The sequence below is a fragment of the Bufo gargarizans genome, chromosome 4 (genome assembly GCF_014858855.1).
Source record: "Bufo gargarizans isolate SCDJY-AF-19 chromosome 4, ASM1485885v1, whole genome shotgun sequence".
Taxonomy (NCBI): Eukaryota; Metazoa; Chordata; class Amphibia; order Anura; family Bufonidae; genus Bufo; species Bufo gargarizans.
The window spans coordinates 62733433-62757149 of NC_058083.1; the positions used below are offsets into that span (position 1 = coordinate 62733433).

At 48.6% G+C, this 23717-nt stretch overlaps 2 protein-coding genes across 3 annotated transcripts in view; both read right to left on the reverse strand.

Moving 5' to 3' along the window:
* LOC122933855 (oocyte zinc finger protein XlCOF8.4-like) overlaps nucleotides 1–11572 on the reverse strand; it is a 36017-nt gene extending 24445 nt beyond the window's left edge. For both annotated transcript variants that reach the window (XM_044288937.1, XM_044288936.1), the window contains exons 1-4: nucleotides 11413–11572; nucleotides 9693–9855; nucleotides 8934–9083; nucleotides 8727–8850 (exon numbers count right to left, since the gene is read on the reverse strand). In XM_044288937.1, the coding sequence (XP_044144872.1) occupies nucleotides 8727–8850; nucleotides 8934–9083; nucleotides 9693–9767 (349 nt within the window). In that variant the 5' untranslated portion in view covers nucleotides 9768–9855; nucleotides 11413–11572. The remainder of the gene's footprint in view (nucleotides 1–8726; nucleotides 8851–8933; nucleotides 9084–9692; nucleotides 9856–11412) is intronic.
* The window catches only part of LOC122935208 (zinc finger protein 397-like), a 1371324-nt gene that overhangs the window by 1007623 nt on the left and 339984 nt on the right, over nucleotides 1–23717 (reverse strand). The gene's annotated exons all lie outside the window — the stretch shown is intronic.

The window sequence follows — 23717 nt, forward strand, 5'->3', positions numbered from 1 at the left end:
TTTCATCGCAATCCTTACTTCAGCAGGGAGCATAGGCTTAAGACAGGACTCTACTCACAGCTGTTGGGTTCTACCAGTATCCTAGCGTTAACCCTCCACCATTGTGCAAGGGCCTGTATGCCCTGCTGGAGCACAGTACCACAGTGCTGCGCAGTAGATGGATCCATGATTATTATATGAGCCATGTAACGGATCTCCTGGCACCCCGACCGGGTACCTCCGTCGATAGATGCTCCTAGTGCTTTCCGAGGACTCCAAGCACTCCACTTGACACCGTACGCACTGCAAACCCCACGAACCGCTGCAGCTTGGTTGGGGTCTCACCGTCCTCCACCCACGCTGGACCCAAGACCGGGCTTCAGCTTCCAGTGGGTGAACCTCTCCTACATCCAGAGAGCAGGAACCATGAACAAGCTCTTACAAGAGCTTATACTCAGGGGGAGTATTGTGATATAGCAATCCCCAATAGAGTAGTTATCCTATTCCCCAAACATGAGCCAAAACTTCATGAAGGTATAAAGCAGCCTCTTTATTTTAACACACAAGCATTTTATACACATCTTCCAACAAGGTTACCACCCACAGGGTTTTGCAAAAACAACCAATCACATGCATTTACAGTATTCAAACCTTCCCAGCAATTGTACACAAAATCCCCTTCCCTCTGTCTGTAACGCAATCAACAAAATACAATGAGCATTGTCTGACGCAATTAACTAACACACTGGCATTGTCTGAGACGCAATTACCTAACACACTGGCATTGTCTGAGACGCAATCAACAAAATACAATTACCAAACGTAATGGGCTAACTTAATTACTCACAGACAAAAAACACACATTTTTCCCCAAAACACAGAAAACACCCCAAAACCCCACATATCCCAATAATGTATACATCCATGGATAGCTCTGATCTGGGTGAACAACATATCCAAAAATCACCCAGATCCGAGCAGGGGTTCCCGAATTCCATGGAAGTCACATTTGGCCAGCCGCAAGCATGGCTTTCCTGCCCAAAACAGTTCCACAGATTTAAGCTGTGGGGCCGGTCTGTCTTCTCCTTCAAAGATAGTATGGACCATAATCCTGGGGCAAGAGGCTAGTAGCCAGGCCCCTCCAAAACCCAGTGGTGAGGTTGGTTTCGCCACAAGCCGGATACAGGTACATCCGACCTATGGATACACTGAGGTCGGCTCATCTTGGACCCATCACACTTTCCACTGAATGGGACGTCTAAGGGACCATCTGGGTCCATCGGAGAGACATACCCCAAGGGTCCCTCATATTTTCCCGTACAAGGTTTCCTGTTTCATGGGGTCGCCTGATTTTTTCCCACACTGGGATATCTTGTCCCTACTTTTATTATTCTATTAATTAGCTTAACTTTTTTTTAACTATAAGGTTAAAGGTTACGTTTTAACGCTGCACATCTCAGTGATCCCTCATCGCAATATTCCCCAATATCCATCGACTTCCTTCTTGACAGACTAGATCTTATTGACTCTTGGTGCTTTTGTCACCCTACTGATAGAGACTACAGTTTTTTTTTTTAAGGCACATCATTTGCACATTGGTTTAGACTATTGGCTTATCTCCACGTCCCTTCTGCTCGCGATACACAGGTCTGAGGTTCTGCCTTACGCAGTCTCGGATCATGCTCCAATACTGCGTAAAGCTGACCTTGCACAGACTGGCTTGATTCCCTGTCGTTGGCACTTTCCCGCATAGCTTTATGACTTGGATGAATTTAGGTTTCTCGAGACCCAATGGGAAAACCTTGTTGACACTTAAAGGACATTATCTTATTCTGCACTATGGGTAAAGAATCCGGGGTCATATTATCGCTTCTGTCTTTTGGGAAAAAGAAAAACTCCTGACCATGCTTAGACCCCTACTTGCAGATGTCTTCTTCACCTAGAACACCTTTAAACAAGAAGGCCCCAAGATGGCTTATCTGGAGGCTAAACAGGCACTAGAGACTTGTTTGCACATTGGGGCAACAACCAAGCAGTTCACTGGTTTCTCCGATTTGCCCTTTCTACTTAGACTCTAAAATCCTCCCATAATTACCTCCATGGTAACCCATCCTACCCAGATTGATGACGTTTTAAAAAACCTTTTACACCGATTTATATACTGAGAAACAAGATTGTTCCAAGGAGGAAATAGAGTTCTTAAGAAATTCTGCTTCCCCCCGCCACTCTGACACTTACCACAGAACAACATGAAATATTAACCTCTTAAGGGCCCGCACCGTATATGTACAGCTCTGGTGGACACGACTTAAGGACCAGCGCCGTACATGTACGGCGGGCTGATCGGGCGGGGGCAGGAGCTGTGCCCGCCCGATGAGCGGTAGGGCTCCGGCAGTCACGATAGCCGGACCCTGCTGTATGCACCGGTGAAAACACTGATGCTGGCGCATTAACCCTCACACTGCTACGGTCAGCGCTGACCGCTGCACGTGCAGTATCCTGACCGTTGCGGGGTGGCCATTTGGTCCCGGCGCTGCTGTGACGAGGACCCAATGGCAGGGAAGGCAGTCCGATGCCTTCCTTAGGCATTTTGGCTGCCTTCCATGAGAGCCTGTGAGATCCAGCCCCCTGTATTACACTGGTAATATGCATTGTAAAGGGGATCAGACCCCCAAAAGTTGAAGTCCCAGAATCGGACAAACATAAAAAGTAATAAAAAAAAAGTCAAAAAACATTGTTTTCCATAAATAAAGAAATAAAGAAAGTTTTAAGGAAAAAAAAAAAAACGCCCCTTTCCCAAAATAAAACGCATAAAATAATTTTTTAGAAAAATTGAAAAACAGACATATTTGGTATCACCGCATCTGTAACGACCGGCTCTATAAAAATATCACATGACCTAACCCGTCAGGTGAACACCGTCAAAACAATAAAATAAAAACTGTGCAAAAAAAATTTCATCACTAAAAGTGCAACCCCAAGCGATCAAAAAGGATTATGCCCCCCAAAATAGCACCAATCTAACCATCACCTCATCCCACAAAAAATGAGCCCCTACCTAAGACAATCGCCCAAAAAATAAAAAACAATGGCTATGGAGACACTAAAAACATGATTTTTTTTGTTTCAAAAATGTCTTTATTGTGTTAACTATAAAAAAAATAAAAAAGTCGACATATTAGGTATCACCGCGTCCGTAAGAACCTGCTCTATAAAAATACCACATGACCTAACCCCTCAGGTAAACACCCTAAAAAATATATAAAAAACGGTTTCAAAAGCCATTTTATGTCACCTTACATCACAAAAAGTGTAATAGCAAGAGATCAAAAAGTCATATGCACCCCAAAATAGTGCCAATCAAACCATCATCTCATCCCGCAAAAATGATACCCTACCTAAGACAATCACCCAAAAACTGTAAAAAACTATGGCTCTCAGACTATGTAGACACTAAAACATGATTTTTTGTTTCAAAAATGCTTTTATTGTGTGAAACTTAAAGAAATAAAAAAAGTATACATATTAGGTATCGCCTCGTCCGTAAGAACCTTCTGTATAAAAATACCACATGATCTAACCCCAAAGGTGAACACCGTAAAAAAATAAATATAAAAACGGTCAAATAAAAACGAGATTTTCGTTAACTCACTTGTAAAATCTCTTTCTCGCTTAGTTCATTGGGGAACACAGGACCGTGGGTATAGCTGCTGCTGCCACTAGGAGGCGACACTAGGCTGAAAAGTGATAACTCCTCCCCTGCCGGCTATACCCCTTCCAGCCTGGAGAGAGCATATCAGTTTGTGCCCAAGCAGTAGGAGAAAAAAAACAAAAAACACACGGAAAACCACCAATGACCCAACAAATGCCAGTCGGACCGAACCAGAACCAGGGACCATACTAGCAAATCAACCGTCATTACTTGCGGTAACATAGAAATCAATGGGTTGGAGCTGTGTCCCACAATGAACTAAGCGAGAAAGAGATTTTACAGGTGAGTTCACAAAAATATTGTTTTCTCACTCATATCATTGGGGGACACAGGACAGTGGGACATTCCAAAGCAGTCCACGGGGCGGGACCAAAACACACCCCCATGGAAAGTGCCTCGCGGAAGCTCAGGACACTGCTACCTGCAAGACTTTGTGACCCAGCACAGCGTCTGCTGATGCCAACATTTGCACCCGGTAAAACCTGTCTAACGTGTGCAGGGATGACCACGTCGTTGCCTTGCACAGCTGTGAGGCAGAAGCTTGGTGGAAGCGAGCCCAAGACCTGGTCGAGTGGGCTGTGACGCCGAAGGGACGGAGCCTTTCCCCGGGCGCGGTAAGCCTCAGCAATTGCCAACTGGAACCACCTGGCAATCGTCACCTTGGAGGCCGCCAGACCTTGACGAGGACCTTCAAGAATAACGAACAGAGAGTCCATCCGGTGGAAAGTCCTTGAAACAGATAAGTAAATCCTTAGTGCTCTAACCACGTACAGCTGGTGGAGAGCCCGCTCCCTCGGATGTGAAGGAGATGGACAGAATGACATAAGAATGATATCTTCCTTGACATGGAAGGCAGAGACTACCTTCGGTTGAAAAGAGGGCATGGGACGGAGTACTGCCTTGTCTTGATGCAGAATAAGGAAGGGTTCTTTACAGGACAGTGCTGCCAACTCTGAAACGCGCCTGATGGAAGTGATGGCCACCAGGAATGCCACCTTCCAGGGGAGAATACGGAGGGGCACTGTGTCCAAAGGCACTGTCGGACTGTACCCTGTTTGGCCGGGCCAGGAGGAGAGGGGTCCAACGGAGAAGGGACAGATGAATGGCTCAGAGCTCCAATATGTTGATGGAAAATTTGGACTCCGACTGAGACCACACCCCTTGGCTCCGTACACCGGAGATGTGGGCCCGCCACACTTCCTGAAAAAGAGTAGGCGACCCCCCACGCAGGAGGGTGGGGGCGCCTCTTCATGCGGAGGGCTGCTTGCCGGACGAAGGACGGGCGGGTTGCGTCCGTGGGCGCCAGGATGGTTGAGGCCTGAAGAATGGCTTTTTGCGCTGGTCCTGCGTGGAAGATCTGAGTGAAACGACGAAAGAACCGAGTCCGGGCATTAGTCTGCCTAACGCGAAATGTGCATCTGAATTTGCCCTGTGGGAGGTGGGTACTCTTACCACCCGTAGCCTCTGAGATTATTTCATCCAACCGGGTCCCAAACAACCGGGAGCCAGCAAACAAAAGGCTTGTAAGGGATCGCTTTGACGAGGTGTCCGCTGTCCGAACTTTCAGCCAGAACTCGCGTCTCAAGGTAACCGTGAGAGCCGATGAGCGGGCAACCAGAGACCCTGCGGCTAAGGATGCTTCGCAGAGGTACTTCCCCGCCTGCGAGATCTGTAGAGCCAAGGACTGGAGTTCAGAGAGTGGAACATCCGCCATGTCCTGGTCTAGCTGGAGTGCCCACTCCGAGACCGCCTAAGTCACCCAAGCGGAGCACTGAGCCACTTGCCGCGAAGATGGACTTCGCCCAAGATTCCATGCGGCGATCAATGGGATCCTGAAGGGCTGAGCCATCAGCTGTGTTCTTGGCCAGGCATGCTACTGGAGGATCCACCTTAGGGGGTGAAGACCATTTAGACACCCATTCTGCCTGAAAGGGATAGAGCAGATCCAGTCAATTTGAAGTGCTGAAGCGACGATCCGGATGGTCCCACGACCGAGCCACGACAACTGAAAAGTCGTCGTGCAGGGGGAAGGCTTTAGGAGTGTGTCTAGTACGGAGAAAGGCACTACCTGGTGACTCGTGGAGGGGGAGTTGTCCTGCACCAGTAACTAAGCTGTCAACCATGGAAGCAATCTTGGAAGATTGTTCTGGATCCATTTACAAGTCTGAATCACCAATCTCCCCATCTGAAAATCCTTCCCCTGGTAGGGAGGACGCGTCCGAGAGTGACCTATGGGGGGAGGGGGGGATGCTGAGGCGTCAGAAGAGAATTGATGTCCTATTCTGGGCCGTTTGTGAGAAGGTTTGCCACGAAGGCGCTCTGCGGAGAAGGGCGAGGACAGTGCAGGTGGAGATTTATCGACCAAGCGACCCATGAGAGTGAGGGTGGATTGGGATATCTTAGAGAGGTCCTCTACTACACGGGATAAGGCACGGGCCCCAGTCCGTTTCCGCCTGGTCAGGGTGGTCACGCAGCTGCGTGGTTTGAGGGGGCAGATCTTGTGCAGGCGCATAGCATACGGAGCAAACAGAGACCGGCTGGCCACGCGGGAACTTAATATTGCATTTGACATATACATAGTAAGAGGCGGCTGATGGCATACAGGGGTCCCTAGTGGGTTCGGAAATGGCTACTACCGCTGAGCTCACTGCTGGGGAAGGGGGAAACCGTCCTAACAGACATGCAGGGGACCCAGGTCCTGTGTTCCCTGATGGGAGATGCTGCCGGCTGAAGCTGGATTCCGCTGTGACGCTACGGTCCTGCAGTGTGCTCCAAGCCGTGGTGGGAATCGGAGCTCCGCCCGTTCGCGTCAGAGTGAGAGACGCACGAAGCAGCCTAAATTTGGGACATGTGGCCGGCTGGCAATCACTTCCGGTCGGCTGGAGAACAGAGGGGGCTCCGAATGGGGCGCCAGAGGCGCCCCTAGTCCGCCCGTGCCACGGATGCGCCCAGCCCCCCTGCAGGCTGGGAAGCGGGAAGTACAGGCTGGAGCTTGGGACCGTGCAGGCCCGAAACAGGACCGGAGGCTAAAGTTGGGGGCGCTGGCCGGAACGGTAAGGCGGGCCCATGAAGCCAGGAGGGTGCTCTACCAGGGCATCAGTATTACCCATGTCCCAAATAGAACACCGAAAAAGGGTCTGGAAGTATCCTAATCTTGGCCAAAGGGAGAGGGGAGGACCGAAGGGAAGGGAAGGGAGGGGGGATTGAGGAATGGAGGGTGCAGATATTACTCACCTAATCCCGAGTACTCACCCCATCTTCATCCTCTTCACCCCCCCTCCAGCAGGGTCACCTCTTCAGCAGCTGGCACCCGAAGTGGCAGGAGACTGGGATGGCGGGGGGTCTCGCTGGATCCAGGTGACCCTTAGGCTGGCAGGAAGCAGGGGAGCTGGGCTGCCCTGGTCCACCTTTTCTTCTTGGGGAGGTCGGGCGGTGAGGGAGTCGGACACCGGCCTAGCTCCCGGGGTAGACAGAGGGGCTAGGCGCCTCTGTTTCCCCTACCTAAAAGGGAAAGAGAAAAAAATAAAAAATAACAAAAGGAAGCCGCCCTGCAAGCAGGGAGGTCTGCCTCCTACAACACTAAGCTAAAAACTGATATGCTCTCTCCAGGCTGGAGAGGGTATAGCCGGCAGGGGAGGAGTTATCACTTTTCAGCCCAGTGTCGCCTCCTAGTGGCAGCAGCACTATACACTATGTCCCCCAATGATACGAGCGAGAAAGCCATTTTTTGTCACCTTACATCACAAAACGTGTAATAGCAAACGATCAAAAAGTCATATGCACCCTTAAATAGTACCAATCAAACCGTCATCTTATTCCGAAAAAAATGAGCCCCTACATAAGACAGTTGCCCAAAAAATAAAAACTACGGCTTTCAGAAATGCTTTATTATGTAAAACTGAAACAAACAACCCAAAAAAGTAGTCATATTTGGTATTGTCGCGTCTGTAACAACCTGCTCTACAAAAATACCACATGATCTAACCTGTCAGATGAACATTGTAAAAACAAAAAATAAAAACACTGCCAAAACAGATATTTTTTGTTACCTTGCCTCACAAAAAGTGTAATATAGAGTAACCAAAAATCATATGTGCCCTAAAATTGTACCAACAAAACTGCCACCTTATCCCGTAGTTTCCAAAATGAGGTCACTTTTTTGGAGTTTCTAGTCTAGTAAGCCTAGTAAGTTTCTATTATGTAAGCCTCACAAAGTGACTTTGGACCTGAACTGGTCTTTAAAAAGTGGGTTTTGAAAATGTTCAGAAAAATTTCAAGATTTGCTTCTAAACTTCTAAGCTTTCTAACGTCTCCAAAAATAAAATGTTATTTACAAAATGATCCAAACATGAAGTAGACATATGGGAAAAGTAAATTAATAACTATTTTAGGAGGTATCACTATCTCTTTTAAAAGCAGAGAAATAGAATTTTTTTAAATTGCAAATTTTTCAAAATTTTTGGTAAATTTGGTATTTTTTATAAATAAAAATGAAATATTTTGACTAAACTTTACCACTGTCATGAAGTACAATATGTGACGAGAAAACAATCTCAGAATGGCCTGGATAAGTAAAATTGACACATGTCAGATGGCCTGGGAAGGAAGGTGAAAAATGCCAGGGTCCTTAAGGTGAAAAATGGCAGGGTCCTGAAGGAGTTAAAGGGACCCTATCATATTGAACATGTTGTTTGAGCTGCAGGTGGCATGTTATAGAGCAGGAGGAGCTGAGCAGTTGATATGTGGTTTTATGGGAAACGATTCAGGAAAACTTGAATTTATTCACTGAAATTCCTGCTCATTCCAAGCTTTGAAGTCCAGGGCGCCTGATAGGAGCGCCTCCCAGCTCACCAAGCACAGCGACATACATTGTATAGTGGTTATGCTAGTTGGTATCGCAGCTCAGCCCCATTTACTTCTATGGCCACGTGACCGATGAATGTGTCGTCATATGGCCAAGGGAAAACGTATTCATTTTTGACCTTTCCTTCTTTAAGGCTCTAACACGGCCTCTTCTTACCTCATCTCTTCTTACCTTGTGATGTCAGAGGCCGTGAATCCTCCATCATGGCTTCCTTGTACAGATCCTTGTGTCCTTCTATGTACTCCCACTCCTCCATGGAGAAATACACCGCCACATCATGACACCTTACAGGAACCTGACAACACAATGACACCGTCATCACCCAGACCCCTCCAGTGTTGTTACTGGAGAATTTCTCAGCATTCCCAGCAGTGTCACCTCTCCAGTCAGCAGCTCCATCATCTTGTGGGTGAGTTCTAGGATCTTCTGCTCATGTATCAGGGGGGGAGGTTCTGTGATGGGGGTCCACCCTCCTGACTCATGGATGATGGGAGTCTCCTCCGATGTCTTATTCACTATGGTGTAATCCTGTGGATGGAGAGAGACACTTAGGGAAAGACATTCCTTCCTGACTCCAGATCTACACTCAGAATCCCTCCCTGGATCATGGTCCCATCTCCAGTAATCTAGTCACTAGAAGCTGGAATATTATTACCCTCCAGACCTCCAGGCCCCTTCTGGACTCTTCTAGAGAATCCCCCATGACTCCTTCCTCTGGCAGAGAGCTCCATAGTCTCACTGCTTTTACAGAAAAGACTCCTCTTCTATGTTGGTGGAGAAACCTTCTTTCCTCTGGACATAGTGGAGGCATCCTTGTTATAGTCCAGTATCATCTAGATGTCAGACTAGTGGTAGAAATCCTACCTCCAGGCCACACTCCGGCCATCTCCTCCTCTGCTTCCTCTCCTCCTGGGTACAACGGGCCTACTTACCTTCTCATGGCTCCTACAACATGACTATTGGTCTCCATGATCCATCACTGACCATACTGGTGGCTGATCTTCAGGTTCTCCATCACTTGGAAGGTCTGGAGGCCGTTTTCCAGGACCCTGGACTCTTCCTATGATGGATTCTCCTTCCCGATGTCTGACTTGTTACAGAATACAATAAAGAGGAGAGAAATCTAGAAAAGTTTACCTCTCCGCTCAGCAGGGAGATGATCTCCAAGGTGAAGTCTAATAATCTTCTGCTGATCTCCTTCCTGTCCATCATTGGTGGTCATTCAGGAGAAGAGGAGAGAACTGGAAGAGCTGGAGGCTTCTAGTACTGCAGGCGCCTTTATGAGGAGAGGCTGGAAATCCTGCAAGGACAAGAGCATTAGTGAGATCCAGAACCGCAGTTAAAGGGGTTGTCCGGGTTCAGAGCTGAACCCGGACATACCTCCATTTTCACCCAGGCAGCCCCCCTGACTTGAGCCTCGGTGCAGTTCATGCTCCTATGCTCTCGTTTGCCCTTCGCTAAATCGCGCAGGACAAAGGCATTTTTTGGAGTTCTGGTGAAGTACCGGGCTCTCTATGGGGCTGCCAGGAAGCCCGGTGACTTCACCAGTACTAAAAGGCGGGCTTTAGCGCTGCCATAGCCAGTAAAACGGCTAGGGCAGCGCTAAAGCACGCCCATCACAGCTGGTTATGTCACTGAACACACTGCCGGGCGGAAGCTTACACCCGGCAGTGTGTGACTGTAAACAAAAGAGCCTTTACCCTCCGCGATCTAGCGCCGGGCAAAGGAGAGCATCGGAGCATGGACTCGGGGTGAAATTATGGGTATGTCCGGGATCAGCTCTGAACCCGGACAACCCCTTTAATGTGGAGGGTCCGGTACTTGTCTCCATATGGTGGATATATAGAGCTGTGCATAAGCACAAGGACTCTTAGAAAATACAGGTAAAGGGAATAGGATGAGAGAACTACAACTCCCAGCATGTATAACTTGTTATTAGGGATGCCATACACGTTCGCACAGTGTGCAGTCTGACATTCAGCATAAACCTTTCCTGTCTTCCAAATAACGACTGTTCTCTGTAGTCTAACCCGTTTATTGGTTTATTTGATCGATGGACAGACCCTGCTCCTCGGAGCCCCCAGCACCGGGGATAAATGACTAATAGACTTGGGATGACCCTGACCCCGCTGGCGAGGAGGCTCAGAGTTGTGGCTACACACATGTACAGCCTTCTCCATCCACACCAATATGGGAGAACACCCAGCTGCTTCCAGAACCTCATGCCTCACACGGCTCATTGTGATTGTCAGCTGTAGACCAGGGTTGTCACGACACCAGAATTCGGACTATGACTTCAATACCAGGAAAAGTGCGATACCTGATGGCAAATACGATACCACACAAAAAATAACAAATAATGGATAACATTGGGTTAATGTGCGGGTAGGGTACATGAGGAGGTTACCTACTATCAATATGAGGCACATGGAGGCCTTGAGACACGACTAGGATATTAAATAAGCCAGCATCTCATCTGCAGACAGCTGTTTGGGGTGATTGCCCCTCATCAGTGCAGAGCAGAGAGGGTGAGGGGCCTAGGTCAGGATTTGGGGGGGGGGGGAGGGTCAACCTGAATCGGCATTAGGAGGCTTATAGGCCTATTTAAAGGGTTGAACATTGATTGCATCTAGTGGAATTAGAGGCGGAGTTTGTTAAGAGCTCATTTGCATCACTTCCTTCCCAGAATTCCAGAGGAGAGTGTATGGCCTATAAGTCTCCTTACGCCGAGAGATTGTACCCCCAAAATCAATACGGGGGTGACCCTCAGACTGGTGAGGTCGAGCTGTCCTGCAGAACACGCATCCTCACAAAGCTGCACACCTAGGCTTCCTAGACCTATCTGATGGGTACTTACCTTCTACCGGTCCACACGCTGAGTGTTCTCATCAGTCCCTGGCCCGGGGTCGGTGGGAATGTATCCTGGGGGCCACAGGGCTCTGCTAATGGCTGATACCAGAGAGAAGAAGAGGCTTCAGACACCACAGCAGTGACTACTGACCAGGACCTGCTCTGGATCTGCTGCACTGCAAGAGCTGAAGGACCTGGGATGACGTCACTGTCATGTGATCAGTGCAGGGGGCGGAGCTCAGCAGTGGAGAGAAGGACCTGTGATGATGTCATCATCATGTGATCAATGCAGGAGAGGGTGTGGCTTAGCAAGAGAGAACTTGGTGATGCATTTGGAGCGGACATTTCTCTGGTGAACCTCGTCCGGCCTGAAGAACTAGAAGCACCAAACACTGATCTGGACATGCTGGAAGTTGTAGTCCTCTCCTACCTCCCCCTGTAATGTCCTCTGGTATCACATAACAGGCTGTACATGCTGGGAGTTGGAGTCCTCTCCTACCTCCTCCTGAAATGTCCTCTGATATCATATAATAGGCTGTACATGCTGGGAGCTGTAGTCCTCTGCTCTCCTACCTCCTCCTGTAATGTCCTCTGGTATCACATAACAGGCTGTACATGCTGGGAGTTGTAGTCCTCTGCTCTTCTACCTCCTCCTGTAATGTCCTCTGATATAACATAATAACAGGCTGGACATGCTGGGAGTTGTAGTCCTCTCCTACCTCCTCCTGTAATGTCCTCTGATATCACATAATAGGCTGGACATGCTGGGAGTTGTAGTCCTCTCCTCTCATACGTCCTCTGATATCACATAACAGGCTGTACATGCTAGGAGTTGTAGTTCTCTCCTCTTCTACCTCTTCCTGTACTGTTCTCTGATATCAAATAATAACGGACTGGACATGCTGGGAGTTGTAGTCCTCTCCTCTTCTACCTCCTCCTGTACTGTCCTCTGATATCACATAGTAACAGGCTGGACATGCTGGGAGTTGTAGTCCTCTCCTCTTCTACCCCCTCCTGTAATGTTCTCTGATATCACATAATAACAGGCTGGACATGCTGGGAGTTGTAGTCCTCTCCTCTTCTACCTCCTCCTGTAATGTCCTCTGGTATCACATAACAGGCTGTACATGCTGGGAGTTGTAGTCCTCTCCTCTCGTACGTCCTCTGATATCACATAACGCCCTGGACATGCTGGGAGTTGTAGTCCTCTCCTCTTATACCTCCTCCTGTAATGTCTTCTGATATCACATTATAACGGTGAGGACATGCTGGGAGTTGTAGTCCTCTCCTCTTCTACCTTCTCCTTTAATGTCCTCTGATATCACATAATAACGGGCTGGACATGCTGGGAGTTGTAGTCCTCTCCTACCTTCTCCTGTAATGTCCTCTGATATCACATAATAACAGGCTGGACATGCTGGGAGTTGTAGTCCACTCCTCTCCTACCTCCCCCTGTAATGTCCTCCAGTATCCCTAATAACAAGTTAGGCCCCTTTCACACGGGCGAGTTTTCCACGCGGGTGCTATGCATGATGCGAACGCATTGTACCCGCACTGAATCCGGACCCATTCATTTCTATGGAGCTGTTCACACGAGCGGTGATTTTCACGCATCACTTGTGCGTTGCGTGAAAATCGCAGCATGTACTATGTTGTGCGTTTCTCACACAACGCAGGCCCCATAGAAGTGAATGGGGCTGCGTGAAAATCGGAACCATCCGCAAGCAAGTGCGGAAGTGATGCGATTTTCACGGATGGTTGCTAAGGAGACGATTGGGATGAGCGACCCGGGACCCCATTTACTTTAATTTTTTCCCTTATAACATGGCTATAATGGAAAATAATAGCATTCTGAATACAGAATACATAGTACAATGTGGATTGAGAGTTAAAAAATTATATAAACGTTACTCCCCTCATCCACTTGATCGCGCAGCCGGGATTCGTTAATTTCTAACGATAATTTGTTTTCCCTTAGTCCTAACAGCAGCACAGATGGGGTTAACTGCCCCTGTGGACTGGTAGGACCGGCGGAATTTTGAATGAGCCCAAGAACCAATAAACGATCTTCAGCTCCCTGAAAGGGAGGAGATCACCCCCCAGCCCACCGTGTTTTTAACAAGCAAAATGTATCTAGGGTGGGATATTTGTGTGCTGCTGTTAGGACTAAGGGAAAACAAATTATCGTTAGAAATTAACGATTCCCTTATGTCCTACCAGCAGCACAGATGGGGAGATAGCAAGAAGAATCCCCTAGGGAGGGTCCTCATGCCTGGCAGAACTAAGAACAGTCTGCCCAAAGGCCGAAAACTCTGTCATCCTACCATCTATCCTATAATGGGAGATGAAGGTTGACTCAGAGCTCCAGGAGGCCGCCTTACAGATCAACTCTAAGGGAAGAAGTCTTCTCTCCGCAACAGAGGTGGAGACAGCCCTAGTAGAATGGGCTCTCACAAACTCCGGAGGATCTAGGGATTGGGAGACGAAAGCCTCCCTAATGGCCTCCTTGATCCAGCGACTAATGGTGGCTTTAGACGCTTTATGGCCTTTAGACTTACCGGCAAACAGGATAAGGAGATTTTCATCTATCCTGAATTCTCTGGATCTATCCACATAGACCTGGAGGCACCTTGAAATATCCAGCGGGTCTCTTGCTGGAGTATCAGAGGAGGAGGCTGAAAAAAAAACTGGTAAGGAGATTACCTGGTTGATATTTTGGAAGGTAGGCACCTTAGGCCTGAAGAAGGGTAAGAACTTCAGGAGTACCCTGTCCTGTAGGAAGATAATATAGGGGTGCATCGCAGAGAACGCCTGCAATTCAGAAATTCTTTTGGCTGAAGCTACAGCCAGAAGAAAAACCATTTTTAAAGTTAGAAATTTGAATTCGACCTCCTCCAAAGGCTCGAAGGGGGGAGATGCTAGCCCCCTGAGCACTACCGAAAGATCCCACTGGGGAATGGGTTTCAGTATAGTAGGCTTTAGTCTTTCAGCTCCCTTCAGAAAGCGTTTAATGAGTAGGTCCAGAGAATGCGGCCTGTTGAGACAGGCCGAGATTGCACAAATCTGTACCTTCAAGGTAGCTGGAGAAAGACCTTTATCTAATCCATCATGAAGAAATTGTAATATCGCAGGAAGGGGCGGATCTGCAGACGCCACCTGTTTGGAATCACACCATGACCTGAAGATTCTCATGATCCTGGAGTAGGCCGTCTTCGTAGACTCTGCTCGTGAATGCGACAACGTTCTCAGGACCGACTCGGAAAGCCCTTCTATGTTGGGAAGGGACTGATCAACCTCCAGGCTGTCAGGTTGAACCTGTGCAGATCTGGGCAGAGGTGAGTGTCCCACGACACCAGGGTCTGCTCCGGGGGGAGTCTCCAGTATTGTCCCCGACTCATCTGAATGAGCTGGGTAAACCAGGATCTCCTGGGCCAGAACGGTATGATGGCTATTACCGAGGCCTGATCCTGACGGATTTTCATCAATACCCTCGGTATCATGGAAAACGGAGGGAAGATGTAAGCCAGCCTGAACCTCCACGGTATCGACAAAGCATCTATCGCCAGGGGGTTGTCTTCCCTGTAAAGGGAACAGAACCTCGGCACCTTGGCGTTGAACCTGGTTTCCATGAGATCTACCTCTGGCATACCCCATCTGTGAACTAACTGCCTGAAGATCTCCGGATGCAGAGACCACTCCATGGTCGGTAATCCTCGACTTAAGCGGTCCGCTATCATATTGAGGGAGCCTCGAATATGAATGGCAGATAGATGGGAAAGGTTCGTCTCTGCCCACCGAAGAATTACCCCGATCTCTGACAGAAGGGGCAATGATCTTGTGCCTCCCTGCTTGTTTATATAGAGAACCGCAGTCATATTGTCTGACTGGACTTTCACTGCTTTGCCCCGGATCTGAGGGGCGAAGTGAAGGAGGGCTAGCCGGATAGCTCGCATCTCGCTAAGATTGGAAGAAAGACGCCGCTCCAGAGGGGACCAAGATCCCTGTACTGGGGATCCGTCCAGGTGAGCGCCCCAGCCTACAAGGGACGCGTCTGTAGTCAATATGACCCAAGCTGGTTGGGTCATAGACTTCCCTGCTGGTAGCTGAAACCACCATCTGAGGGAATTCTGGGTTTGACCGGACAGGGAGCACAGGGAATCTAGCCCTGCAGGGCTGCCGTTCCATAAGTGTAAGACCTCCGACTGAAGAGGACGGAGGTGCCATAACGCCCAAGGGACTGCATCCGCAGCCGCTGACATGAGCCCCAGCATCTTCATGAGAGTCCGGATAGAGACTCGACGAGGGGCAAAAAGGACTCTTGCTAGGTCCTGAATCCGCGCTCTCCTTTCTAGAGTCAACCGGAGGGACATCTCCACAGAGTCGACCACGAATCCTAAATAATGGATTGAAGTCGATGGGCTCACATTCGACTTCTGCCAGTTGATAATCCAGCCCAGGCGGAGGAGAAAGGAGATTGCGATCTGAAGATGGTGGGTAAGAATCGGAACTGAAGAGGCTACGAAAAGCCAGTCGTCCAGATAAGGAATAATAGTCAGTCCTTGAAGTCTCAAGGCTGCCACCACCGACACCACAACCTTGGTGAAGATAAGGGGGGCGGAAGAGATTCCGAAGGGAAGCGCGGTGAACTGAAAGTGCCTGCGAACCCCTAACATCTGGACCGCGATTCTGAGGAATTTCCGGGAAACGGAATGGATCGGGATGTGAAGATACGCATCCTTGAGGTCCAGAGTAGCCATGGCTGACTGACCTTATGGTTTCCATGCGAAACCTGGTTTTCCTTATGAATCGATTGAGGAATCTCAAATCAATGATCATCCGGAGATCTCCCGTCTTCTTGGAAACCAGGAACACTGGAGAATAAATCCCTAGACCTCTCTCCCCTGCCGGCACCTCCTCTAGGGCTCCCTTGGAGATATAGTCCTGAATATAAGATTCTAGGATCTTTTGTTTGGTAGACCCGAAGTTTCGCGTGGCGATGAATCTTTCTGGGGGGAGGGAGATAGTTTCATCCGGGTACCGGGTAGAACTTATGTCCTGAACCCAGGGGTCTGTGATCAACTGGGCCCAAGGTTCTTTGAAATGGGAGAGACGGCCCCCCACGGGAATCAGGGGGAGGGGTACGGGAAAGTTTAGAGGAGATACTGCAGGGGCAGCAGGGCTTATCCAAGAGCCTCGAGGAGGCCCATAGCCAGGAGGGTTTTGCCTCCCTGGCGGGTTTGCGGGAGCGTCTCAAAAATTTACGAGACGGCCCCCCCCAATCTCTGTGCCTAGCCTGCTGCCCTGGACGGCCTCTGCCTTTGTTCTCTTGTCTAGGGCGTCCCCGAAAGGGCTGCTGGGGGAGACTCTTCCCTTTCTTGTCGGAGAGTCCCTCCATAATCCTGTCTAATTCGGACCCGAACAGCCTATCCGGCTCGAAGGGGAGCCCACAAAGATTAAATTTGGACGCGTTGTCCGCGATCCATGGCTTCAGCCAAAGTGGTCTGCGGGCAGCTGAAACTAGGGCCATAGTTTTGGCGGCCAGCTTCAGCTGCATCTGAGAGGAATCGACCAGGAAGTCCATAGCCAGATTGGCTGATTTGAAGGCTGCCAAGATGTCGTCTCTTGAAACGCTCTGGTCCACGTCCGTCTGGATCTGGTTGAGCTTAGAGCGTAGAAAGGAGGCTACCTCAGTGGCCGCAATTGAAGTTGATGCGGAGGCAGCAACTGCTGCGTAACCCCTTCTGAGGGTGCACTCTGCCCTCCGGTCTAGAGGGTCCTGCAGACTAGACCCATCATCTGCAGGGACCAGAATGCGCCTGGACAACTTGGCTATAGCCATGTCCACCTTGGGAACGGAACCCCACGATTCCACCAAGGGTTTAGCCATCGGGTACATGAGCATTTTCCTGGTGAGGACTGGGCCTTTTTCAGGCTTTCTCCACTCTGTACGCATTACAGAGAGGAGGGTCTCATCCGCTCTAAAGACACGCTGTGTCCGTCCGGCAGGATCGGAGGACTCCCCCATGTCAACATCCTGGTCCCCCGACCTGATGGACTTCAGCAACTTCTGCGTTTTCTCTGGAGGAAAAAAGCAAGAAGCTAATTCTTCTTCCTCAGAAGAAGACCCCACGGAACACGGGGTAGGTCTCTCGACCGGTGCAACCACATCCATGGGAGTCTGAGAGGATCCTGGTAGTCTCTCATTAAGCAGACGCACCACTCCCTTAATGGAATCATCCACGTAGGTTTTAGTCCACTGGAACATTTCTTGCATCGTGGGTTCCGTGGATGCCGTGCGACAACTCTCACACCTGGAGTAAGGGCAGCTGTCGTCTAGAGGTGTGTTACACTCGTAACAGGCCAAATGCTTCCTCTTGTCCCTAGACTTCCGCGGATCCGAATCCTTAGGAGAAGCCATAATTCTGTAAAAAAAGAATAAACAGGTCATACCACCTACAAACACCAGGAGGAAGTGAAACAAGACCATCTGGGCGCCCACCAGCACTGAAGAAAATAGAGCTGTGGAAGAAGAAGAACAACCCAAGCAATATATCACTAGAATAACACTAGAATATATCAAGGCACAGGGAACTCTGGAGCTAGCTTGTGAAGCGATGCAACCAGAGCACTGAATGAGAGGCTCTGGGCGCTTAAAAGGAGGAAGCCCCGCCCCCTGGGCGGGCCCTCGATTGAGACCAGCCCAGAGAGGTAATAGAGCCCATACTGGCTCACTTAACCCTATGTGTCTCCCCCTGCAATCCAGGAAGTTGAGGATGTCCATAAAGAGACAAATAGAATAGAGCGGTGAGGTTTAGAACCTCACTGCATTGATCCGAAAAAACCGGAAGTGACGTAGCGCACCTAGTGCGCGTCACTTCCGGAAGATGGCGGCGCACACATGCGGGAAAAGCTGAGTGAACGGGACACCGCACCGGCAGCTGGCGAGAGACCCGACAGCAGAGAAGGGCGCGCAGCTGCCGCGCTGGGGGGACGCCGCGGCGCCGCACACATGCGGGGACAACCGGGCGGCCTACAGCGGAAGAAGGGGGGAGGGGAACACCCCCCCCCCAACGGTACCCTAGAGAAAAAAATAGCTGCAATAAGGCCTATAATAAAGGCAATGAGCGCAACAAAAAAAGGGCGATCCTGGATTAAGGAATAAAAGTCCAGTCCACCTGTCCAGAGGACAGAAAAAAACACGGTGGGCTGGGGGGTGATCGCCTCCCTTTCAGGGAGCTGAAGATCGTTTATTGGTTCTTGGGCTCATTAAAAATTCCGCTGGTCCTACCAGTCCACAGGGGCAGTTAACCCCATCTGTGCTGCTGGTAGGACGTAAGGGAACCTCTTCTTTCTTCTTCTTGAAGGACCTGCAAAAGGAACTTCGCTGACATCATAGAAGGTCCTTCTATCTTCATTCAGCAGGACCTGCGCTGACGTCATCGCGCTCACCATATGGTGAAGAAGTCAGTGAAGAATTTCGGGTCTGGGTACCACATTCAGTTTTTTCTCGCGCGTGTGCAAAACGCATTGCACTCGCGCAGTTGTAGTCCTCTTCTCACACCTCCTCCTGTAATGTCCTTTGATATTGCAGAATAACATCCTGGACATGCTGGGAGTTGTGGTCCTCTGATCTCATACCTCCTCCTGTAATGTCCTATTGTTTTGCCCAGCAGGGTTAGATGATTCTATTTCCCTCTGCCAGGGTTTTGGTGTTTCTGTAGTGATTAGTGCGGTTATAGCGCCATCTAGCGGTGTTAAATTGTATTACACTTTGTTACAAGGACTGCTGCATTGTGGGTGGTGCAAAGCATCCTGGGAAAGAGAAGTCTCCAGGACAGAGCTGTCCTATGCATGTCTCCTTCTTAGACTCCACCATCCTGGTAACAGCAGATCTGTTTTACCAATCAATTGATCGATCAAATACCCGGTTTTACCAATAAACCAGTTAGACTACAGAGAACAGTCCTCTTATTTGGAAGACAGGAAAGTTTTATGCTGAATGTCAGACTGCACACCGTGCGAACGTGTATGGCATCCCTAATAACAAGTTATACATGCTGGGAGTTGTAGTTCTCTCATCCTATTCCCTTTACCTGTAATTTCTCAGTCCTTGTGCTCATACACAGCTCTATATATCCACCATATGGAGACAAGTACCGGACCCTCCACATTACATTTTATACAGCCCAGGAGGTGGACACGACTCCAGAAGGAGAGGCTCTAGAGAGGATCAGAGATCTGGAGAAGCTAGGCCCGTCTACTGCCAGCTATAAACCATAGGGGAAGTACGGCGGCGGCTCTCAAGACTGAATACATTACTACAGGCTATGTAGATCTCAGGATGTCTGGATAGATATATAGAATCCTTCAGACAGATGACTATATTTCGGATACGGACAAGAGTCATCTTTCCAACGTTAGTGCCCAGGAGAGGAGGGCCATACAATCTCTGAAAAACAGTAAGGAAATCATCATTAAACCAGCAGACAAAGGGGGCGCTATAGTCCCAATGAACACATCAGACTATAGGACGCACAGGCGCGCACTATGACCTCACACTGAACGATGCCAAGTCAGTACAGAGCTGCAAGAGGAGCAGGACAAGGTACGTTTTATTTATTAATTTTTTCGTCTGATCTGAGGTCCGATTGATGGTGGGGAATGTTATAGGAGTCATTAGTTTGGGGTCTGATCTGAGGTCTGATTGATGGTGAGGAATGTTATAGGAGTCATTAGTTTGGGGTCTGATCTGAGGTCTGATTGATGGTGAGGAATGTTATGGGGGTCATTAGTTTGGGGTCTGATCTGAGGTCCGATTGATGGTGGGGAATGTTATAGGAGTCATTAGTTTGGGGTCTGATCTGAGGTCTGATTGATGGTGAGGAATGTTATAGGAGTCATTAGTTTGGGGTCTGATCTGAGGTCTGATTGATGGTGAGGAATGTTATAGGAGTCATTAGTTTGGGGTCTGATCTGAGGTCCGATTGATGGTGGGAAATGTTATAGGAGTCATTAGTTTGGGGTCTGATCTGAGGTCTGATTGATGGTGAGGAATGTTATGGGGGTCATTAGTTTGGGGTCTGATCTGAGGTCCGATTGATGGTGGGGAATGTTATAGGAGTCATTAGTTTGGGGTCTGATCTGAGGTCTGATTGATGGTGAGGAATGTTATAGGAGTCATTAGTTTGGGGTCTGATCTGAGGTCTGATTGATGGTGAGGAATGTTATAGGAGTCATTAGTTTGGGGTCTGATCTGAGGTCCGATTGATGGTGGGGAATGAAATTGACGAGTCCACCGCTAGCTAAAGGGTTATTAAGACTGGCGTATAAAACATCGGTCTAAATTAACGACCCCTGTTTTTATTGTGGTGACACTGGCCATTTACCTCTGTCCTGTTCTAAATGGCTGCCGCTGGAAAGATGTCATCGCCTAGGTGCCTCTCGGAAAGGTGGCCTAGGCAAGCAGGTATTTCCTAGGAGCCATAAAAAGGTTCTGCTTCCAGTATGTATTTCCTATAATTCCACTAGTCAATCTGGATTTCCTTTTGTTGATTCTGGGTCTGCTGCTAACTTTAATAATTCGCCGCCATAGATATCAGACCCTTGACCAAGGGTTTGAATGAGCATTGTACCCCTAATATCTCTATGCTCATTGGAGATATGAATTCTGAGGTATGTTCACTGTAATGGAAAATTTGGCGGTTAACGTGATTTTTGGTATGTGTTGGTTCCAGCAACATAATCCTGTTATTAACTGGACTTCTTGTGAGCGTGAGAAATGAGGGCCCAAGTGTGGCAATACTTGTACATGTTGGTCTGATTCAAAGAATATTAAGGTTAAAGCCATCTGAGATCAGAGCTAAGCGGGATCAGGATCTGAAAAAAAAGAAAGGGGGGTGTTTAAAGAACGTTTTTGAGGTTCTGGTCTGAAGCCTTCTGCTCCTGTTGAGGTCTCCAAAATATTGGATTCCAGGAGGGTGCGAAGTGCAGTGCAGTGCCTTAAGGGTCCAGTGGCCCCTTATAGAAGGTTGGGTACTGGGCACCAACCTGTGTGAGCTCCCATAGCGAGTCTGGCCGCAATATGGCGGCTGCGTAGGTGTCACTCTGTTGCTAGGACAACCAGCTCCACTAACAGTGAGGTGGGCTATTTAATCACAGGCGCCTGTGATTGTATCTGTAAAGAATAAATCAAGGCAACTGGACGTACTGTAGATTTCTTGAAAACGTTTCACTCGTTCTTCCAACGAGCTTTATCAATTCTGAGTGACTGTACAAAAATTCTGGGAATAAATATGTAACTGAATCCACGTCTGGTAATTATACCCAGCATTGGGTCAAAGGTGTTGATCCCATTATCCTAATTGGAGTCAGTAGGTGATAAAGACTTCCCAGAAAAAGGTGTCAAGACAGCATTGTATGTGGCAGTTACATATTTATTCCCAGAATTTTTTTACAGTCACTCAGAATTGATAAAGCTCGTTGGAAGAACGAGTGAAACGTTTTCAGGAAATCTACAGAACGTCCAGTTGCCTTGATTTATTCTTTACAGATATACCATGACCTGGATAAATGAGAACCTTCACAGACACGGTGCCTGTGATTGGTTTTCCAAGCCTCCCTAGCTCGCTGTGTGTTTGCTACTCTGGATCACTGTCCTTTGCCCACTGACTTTGACATTGCATTTGATTACTGATTTCTGACATGACCTCCTGGTATTTGACTTGTTGTGACCTCGCCTTTGCCTGCTGACGTTATGTCCATGTTTCACTTTGCGGTGTATTTGTATATGATTTTGGATCCTGATCCGTTCCTGGTTTTGCCTGTCTGGTTGTCACCTCCTTCCCATTTTTGTTTAGGCCCCTGCACTTAGCTGAGAAGGGACTGGCTTTCAGTTGTCGGTCATCACATCAAATCGCGCTAGTAGGTGTCACGGGTAATAGGGAAGGGGAAAACACCAGATACACACAAAAGAAACAACAGTCTAGGCCTCAAAAGCTAAGGAAGAGGGATGGTGACCTCTTAGTAATCCCTAGGCCTTTCCCTAACTCCTGCCAGTATGAGCAAATCCTGATGGTGGAAATGCTCATACGCCGTATACCTAGGCCCTGTTGAAAGTGACGAACCCTAGGATAGGTAGCAGGAGACGAGACAGCTGGTTCTTTCTCAGATGAAGGAACCTGCATTCTTCCTAAGGCCTAGAACAAAACACACCAGCGAACAGCAAACAGAAAAGGCCACAAGCACTTAGCTTTGGGATGTCAGGAGAAACAGGAGATCCAAAACAAACAAGCTCTAGCAACTCCAACAGGAAATATCAACCGCATGGTCAGCAGTGTGAGGCGGACCTAAATAGAGCCTCTTCACTGATAACGAGCAGAACCTGTGGAGAGGTGAGATCCTGCTAAACAACAACATGCTAAGAGGAAGAGAGACCTGTCAGATAGCCCCATGTGCAGCAAGTCTGTCCGATCTCACCTCTGTCACGGTAGGGACTGTGACAGTGGGTAGGGACAGTGGTGCAAGGCTTGACTGTTCCCTACCTTCTCATAACATTGCCTGTTCCGGGACACGTTTACAGCCGTGGTTATAGCATCACAGACATGAAAGTATTGATGTTAGAGGGGAGTTTCGGATCTCGGATGGACAGGAGAATCTGGAAATACTAGCTCATGACAACCTTAGACACACTCAGATCAGGAATGAGTGTGTCTCATGGATTTAGGACCTTCTCTTAAGGATCGTGCACCTCAAACCTCCTGGGTTCATCACATTCCTGGACTAGATATCTATCAGAGAACAATAAAACATTCACACTTCCTATCCATAATTCTTATCTATAACTAGCTGATGACCTGGCATTGCTCGGGTATTTATTTATTGCAATTTTATATTAAATAACAGTGACTTTCACAATGGCCGCCTCTTTAATGGTGACCGCCCCTTTAACAGTGACTTTCACAGTGGCCGCCCCTTTAACGGTGACCACACCTTTAACAGTGACTTTCACAATGGCCGCCCCTTTAACAGTGACTTTCACAATGGCCACCGCCCCTTTAATAGTGACTTTTACAATGGCCACCCCTTTAACGGTGACTGCCCCTTTAACAGTGACTTTCACGGTGGCTGCCCTTTTAGCAGTGACTTTTACAGTGGCCGCACCTTTAACTGTGACCGCCCCATTAACAGTGACTTCAGTGACCACCCCTTTAACAGTGACTTTCACAATGGCCGTCCTTTTAACAGTGACCGCCCCTTTAACAGTTAATTTCACAGTGGCTGCCCCTTTAACGGTGACTGCCCCTTTAACAGTGA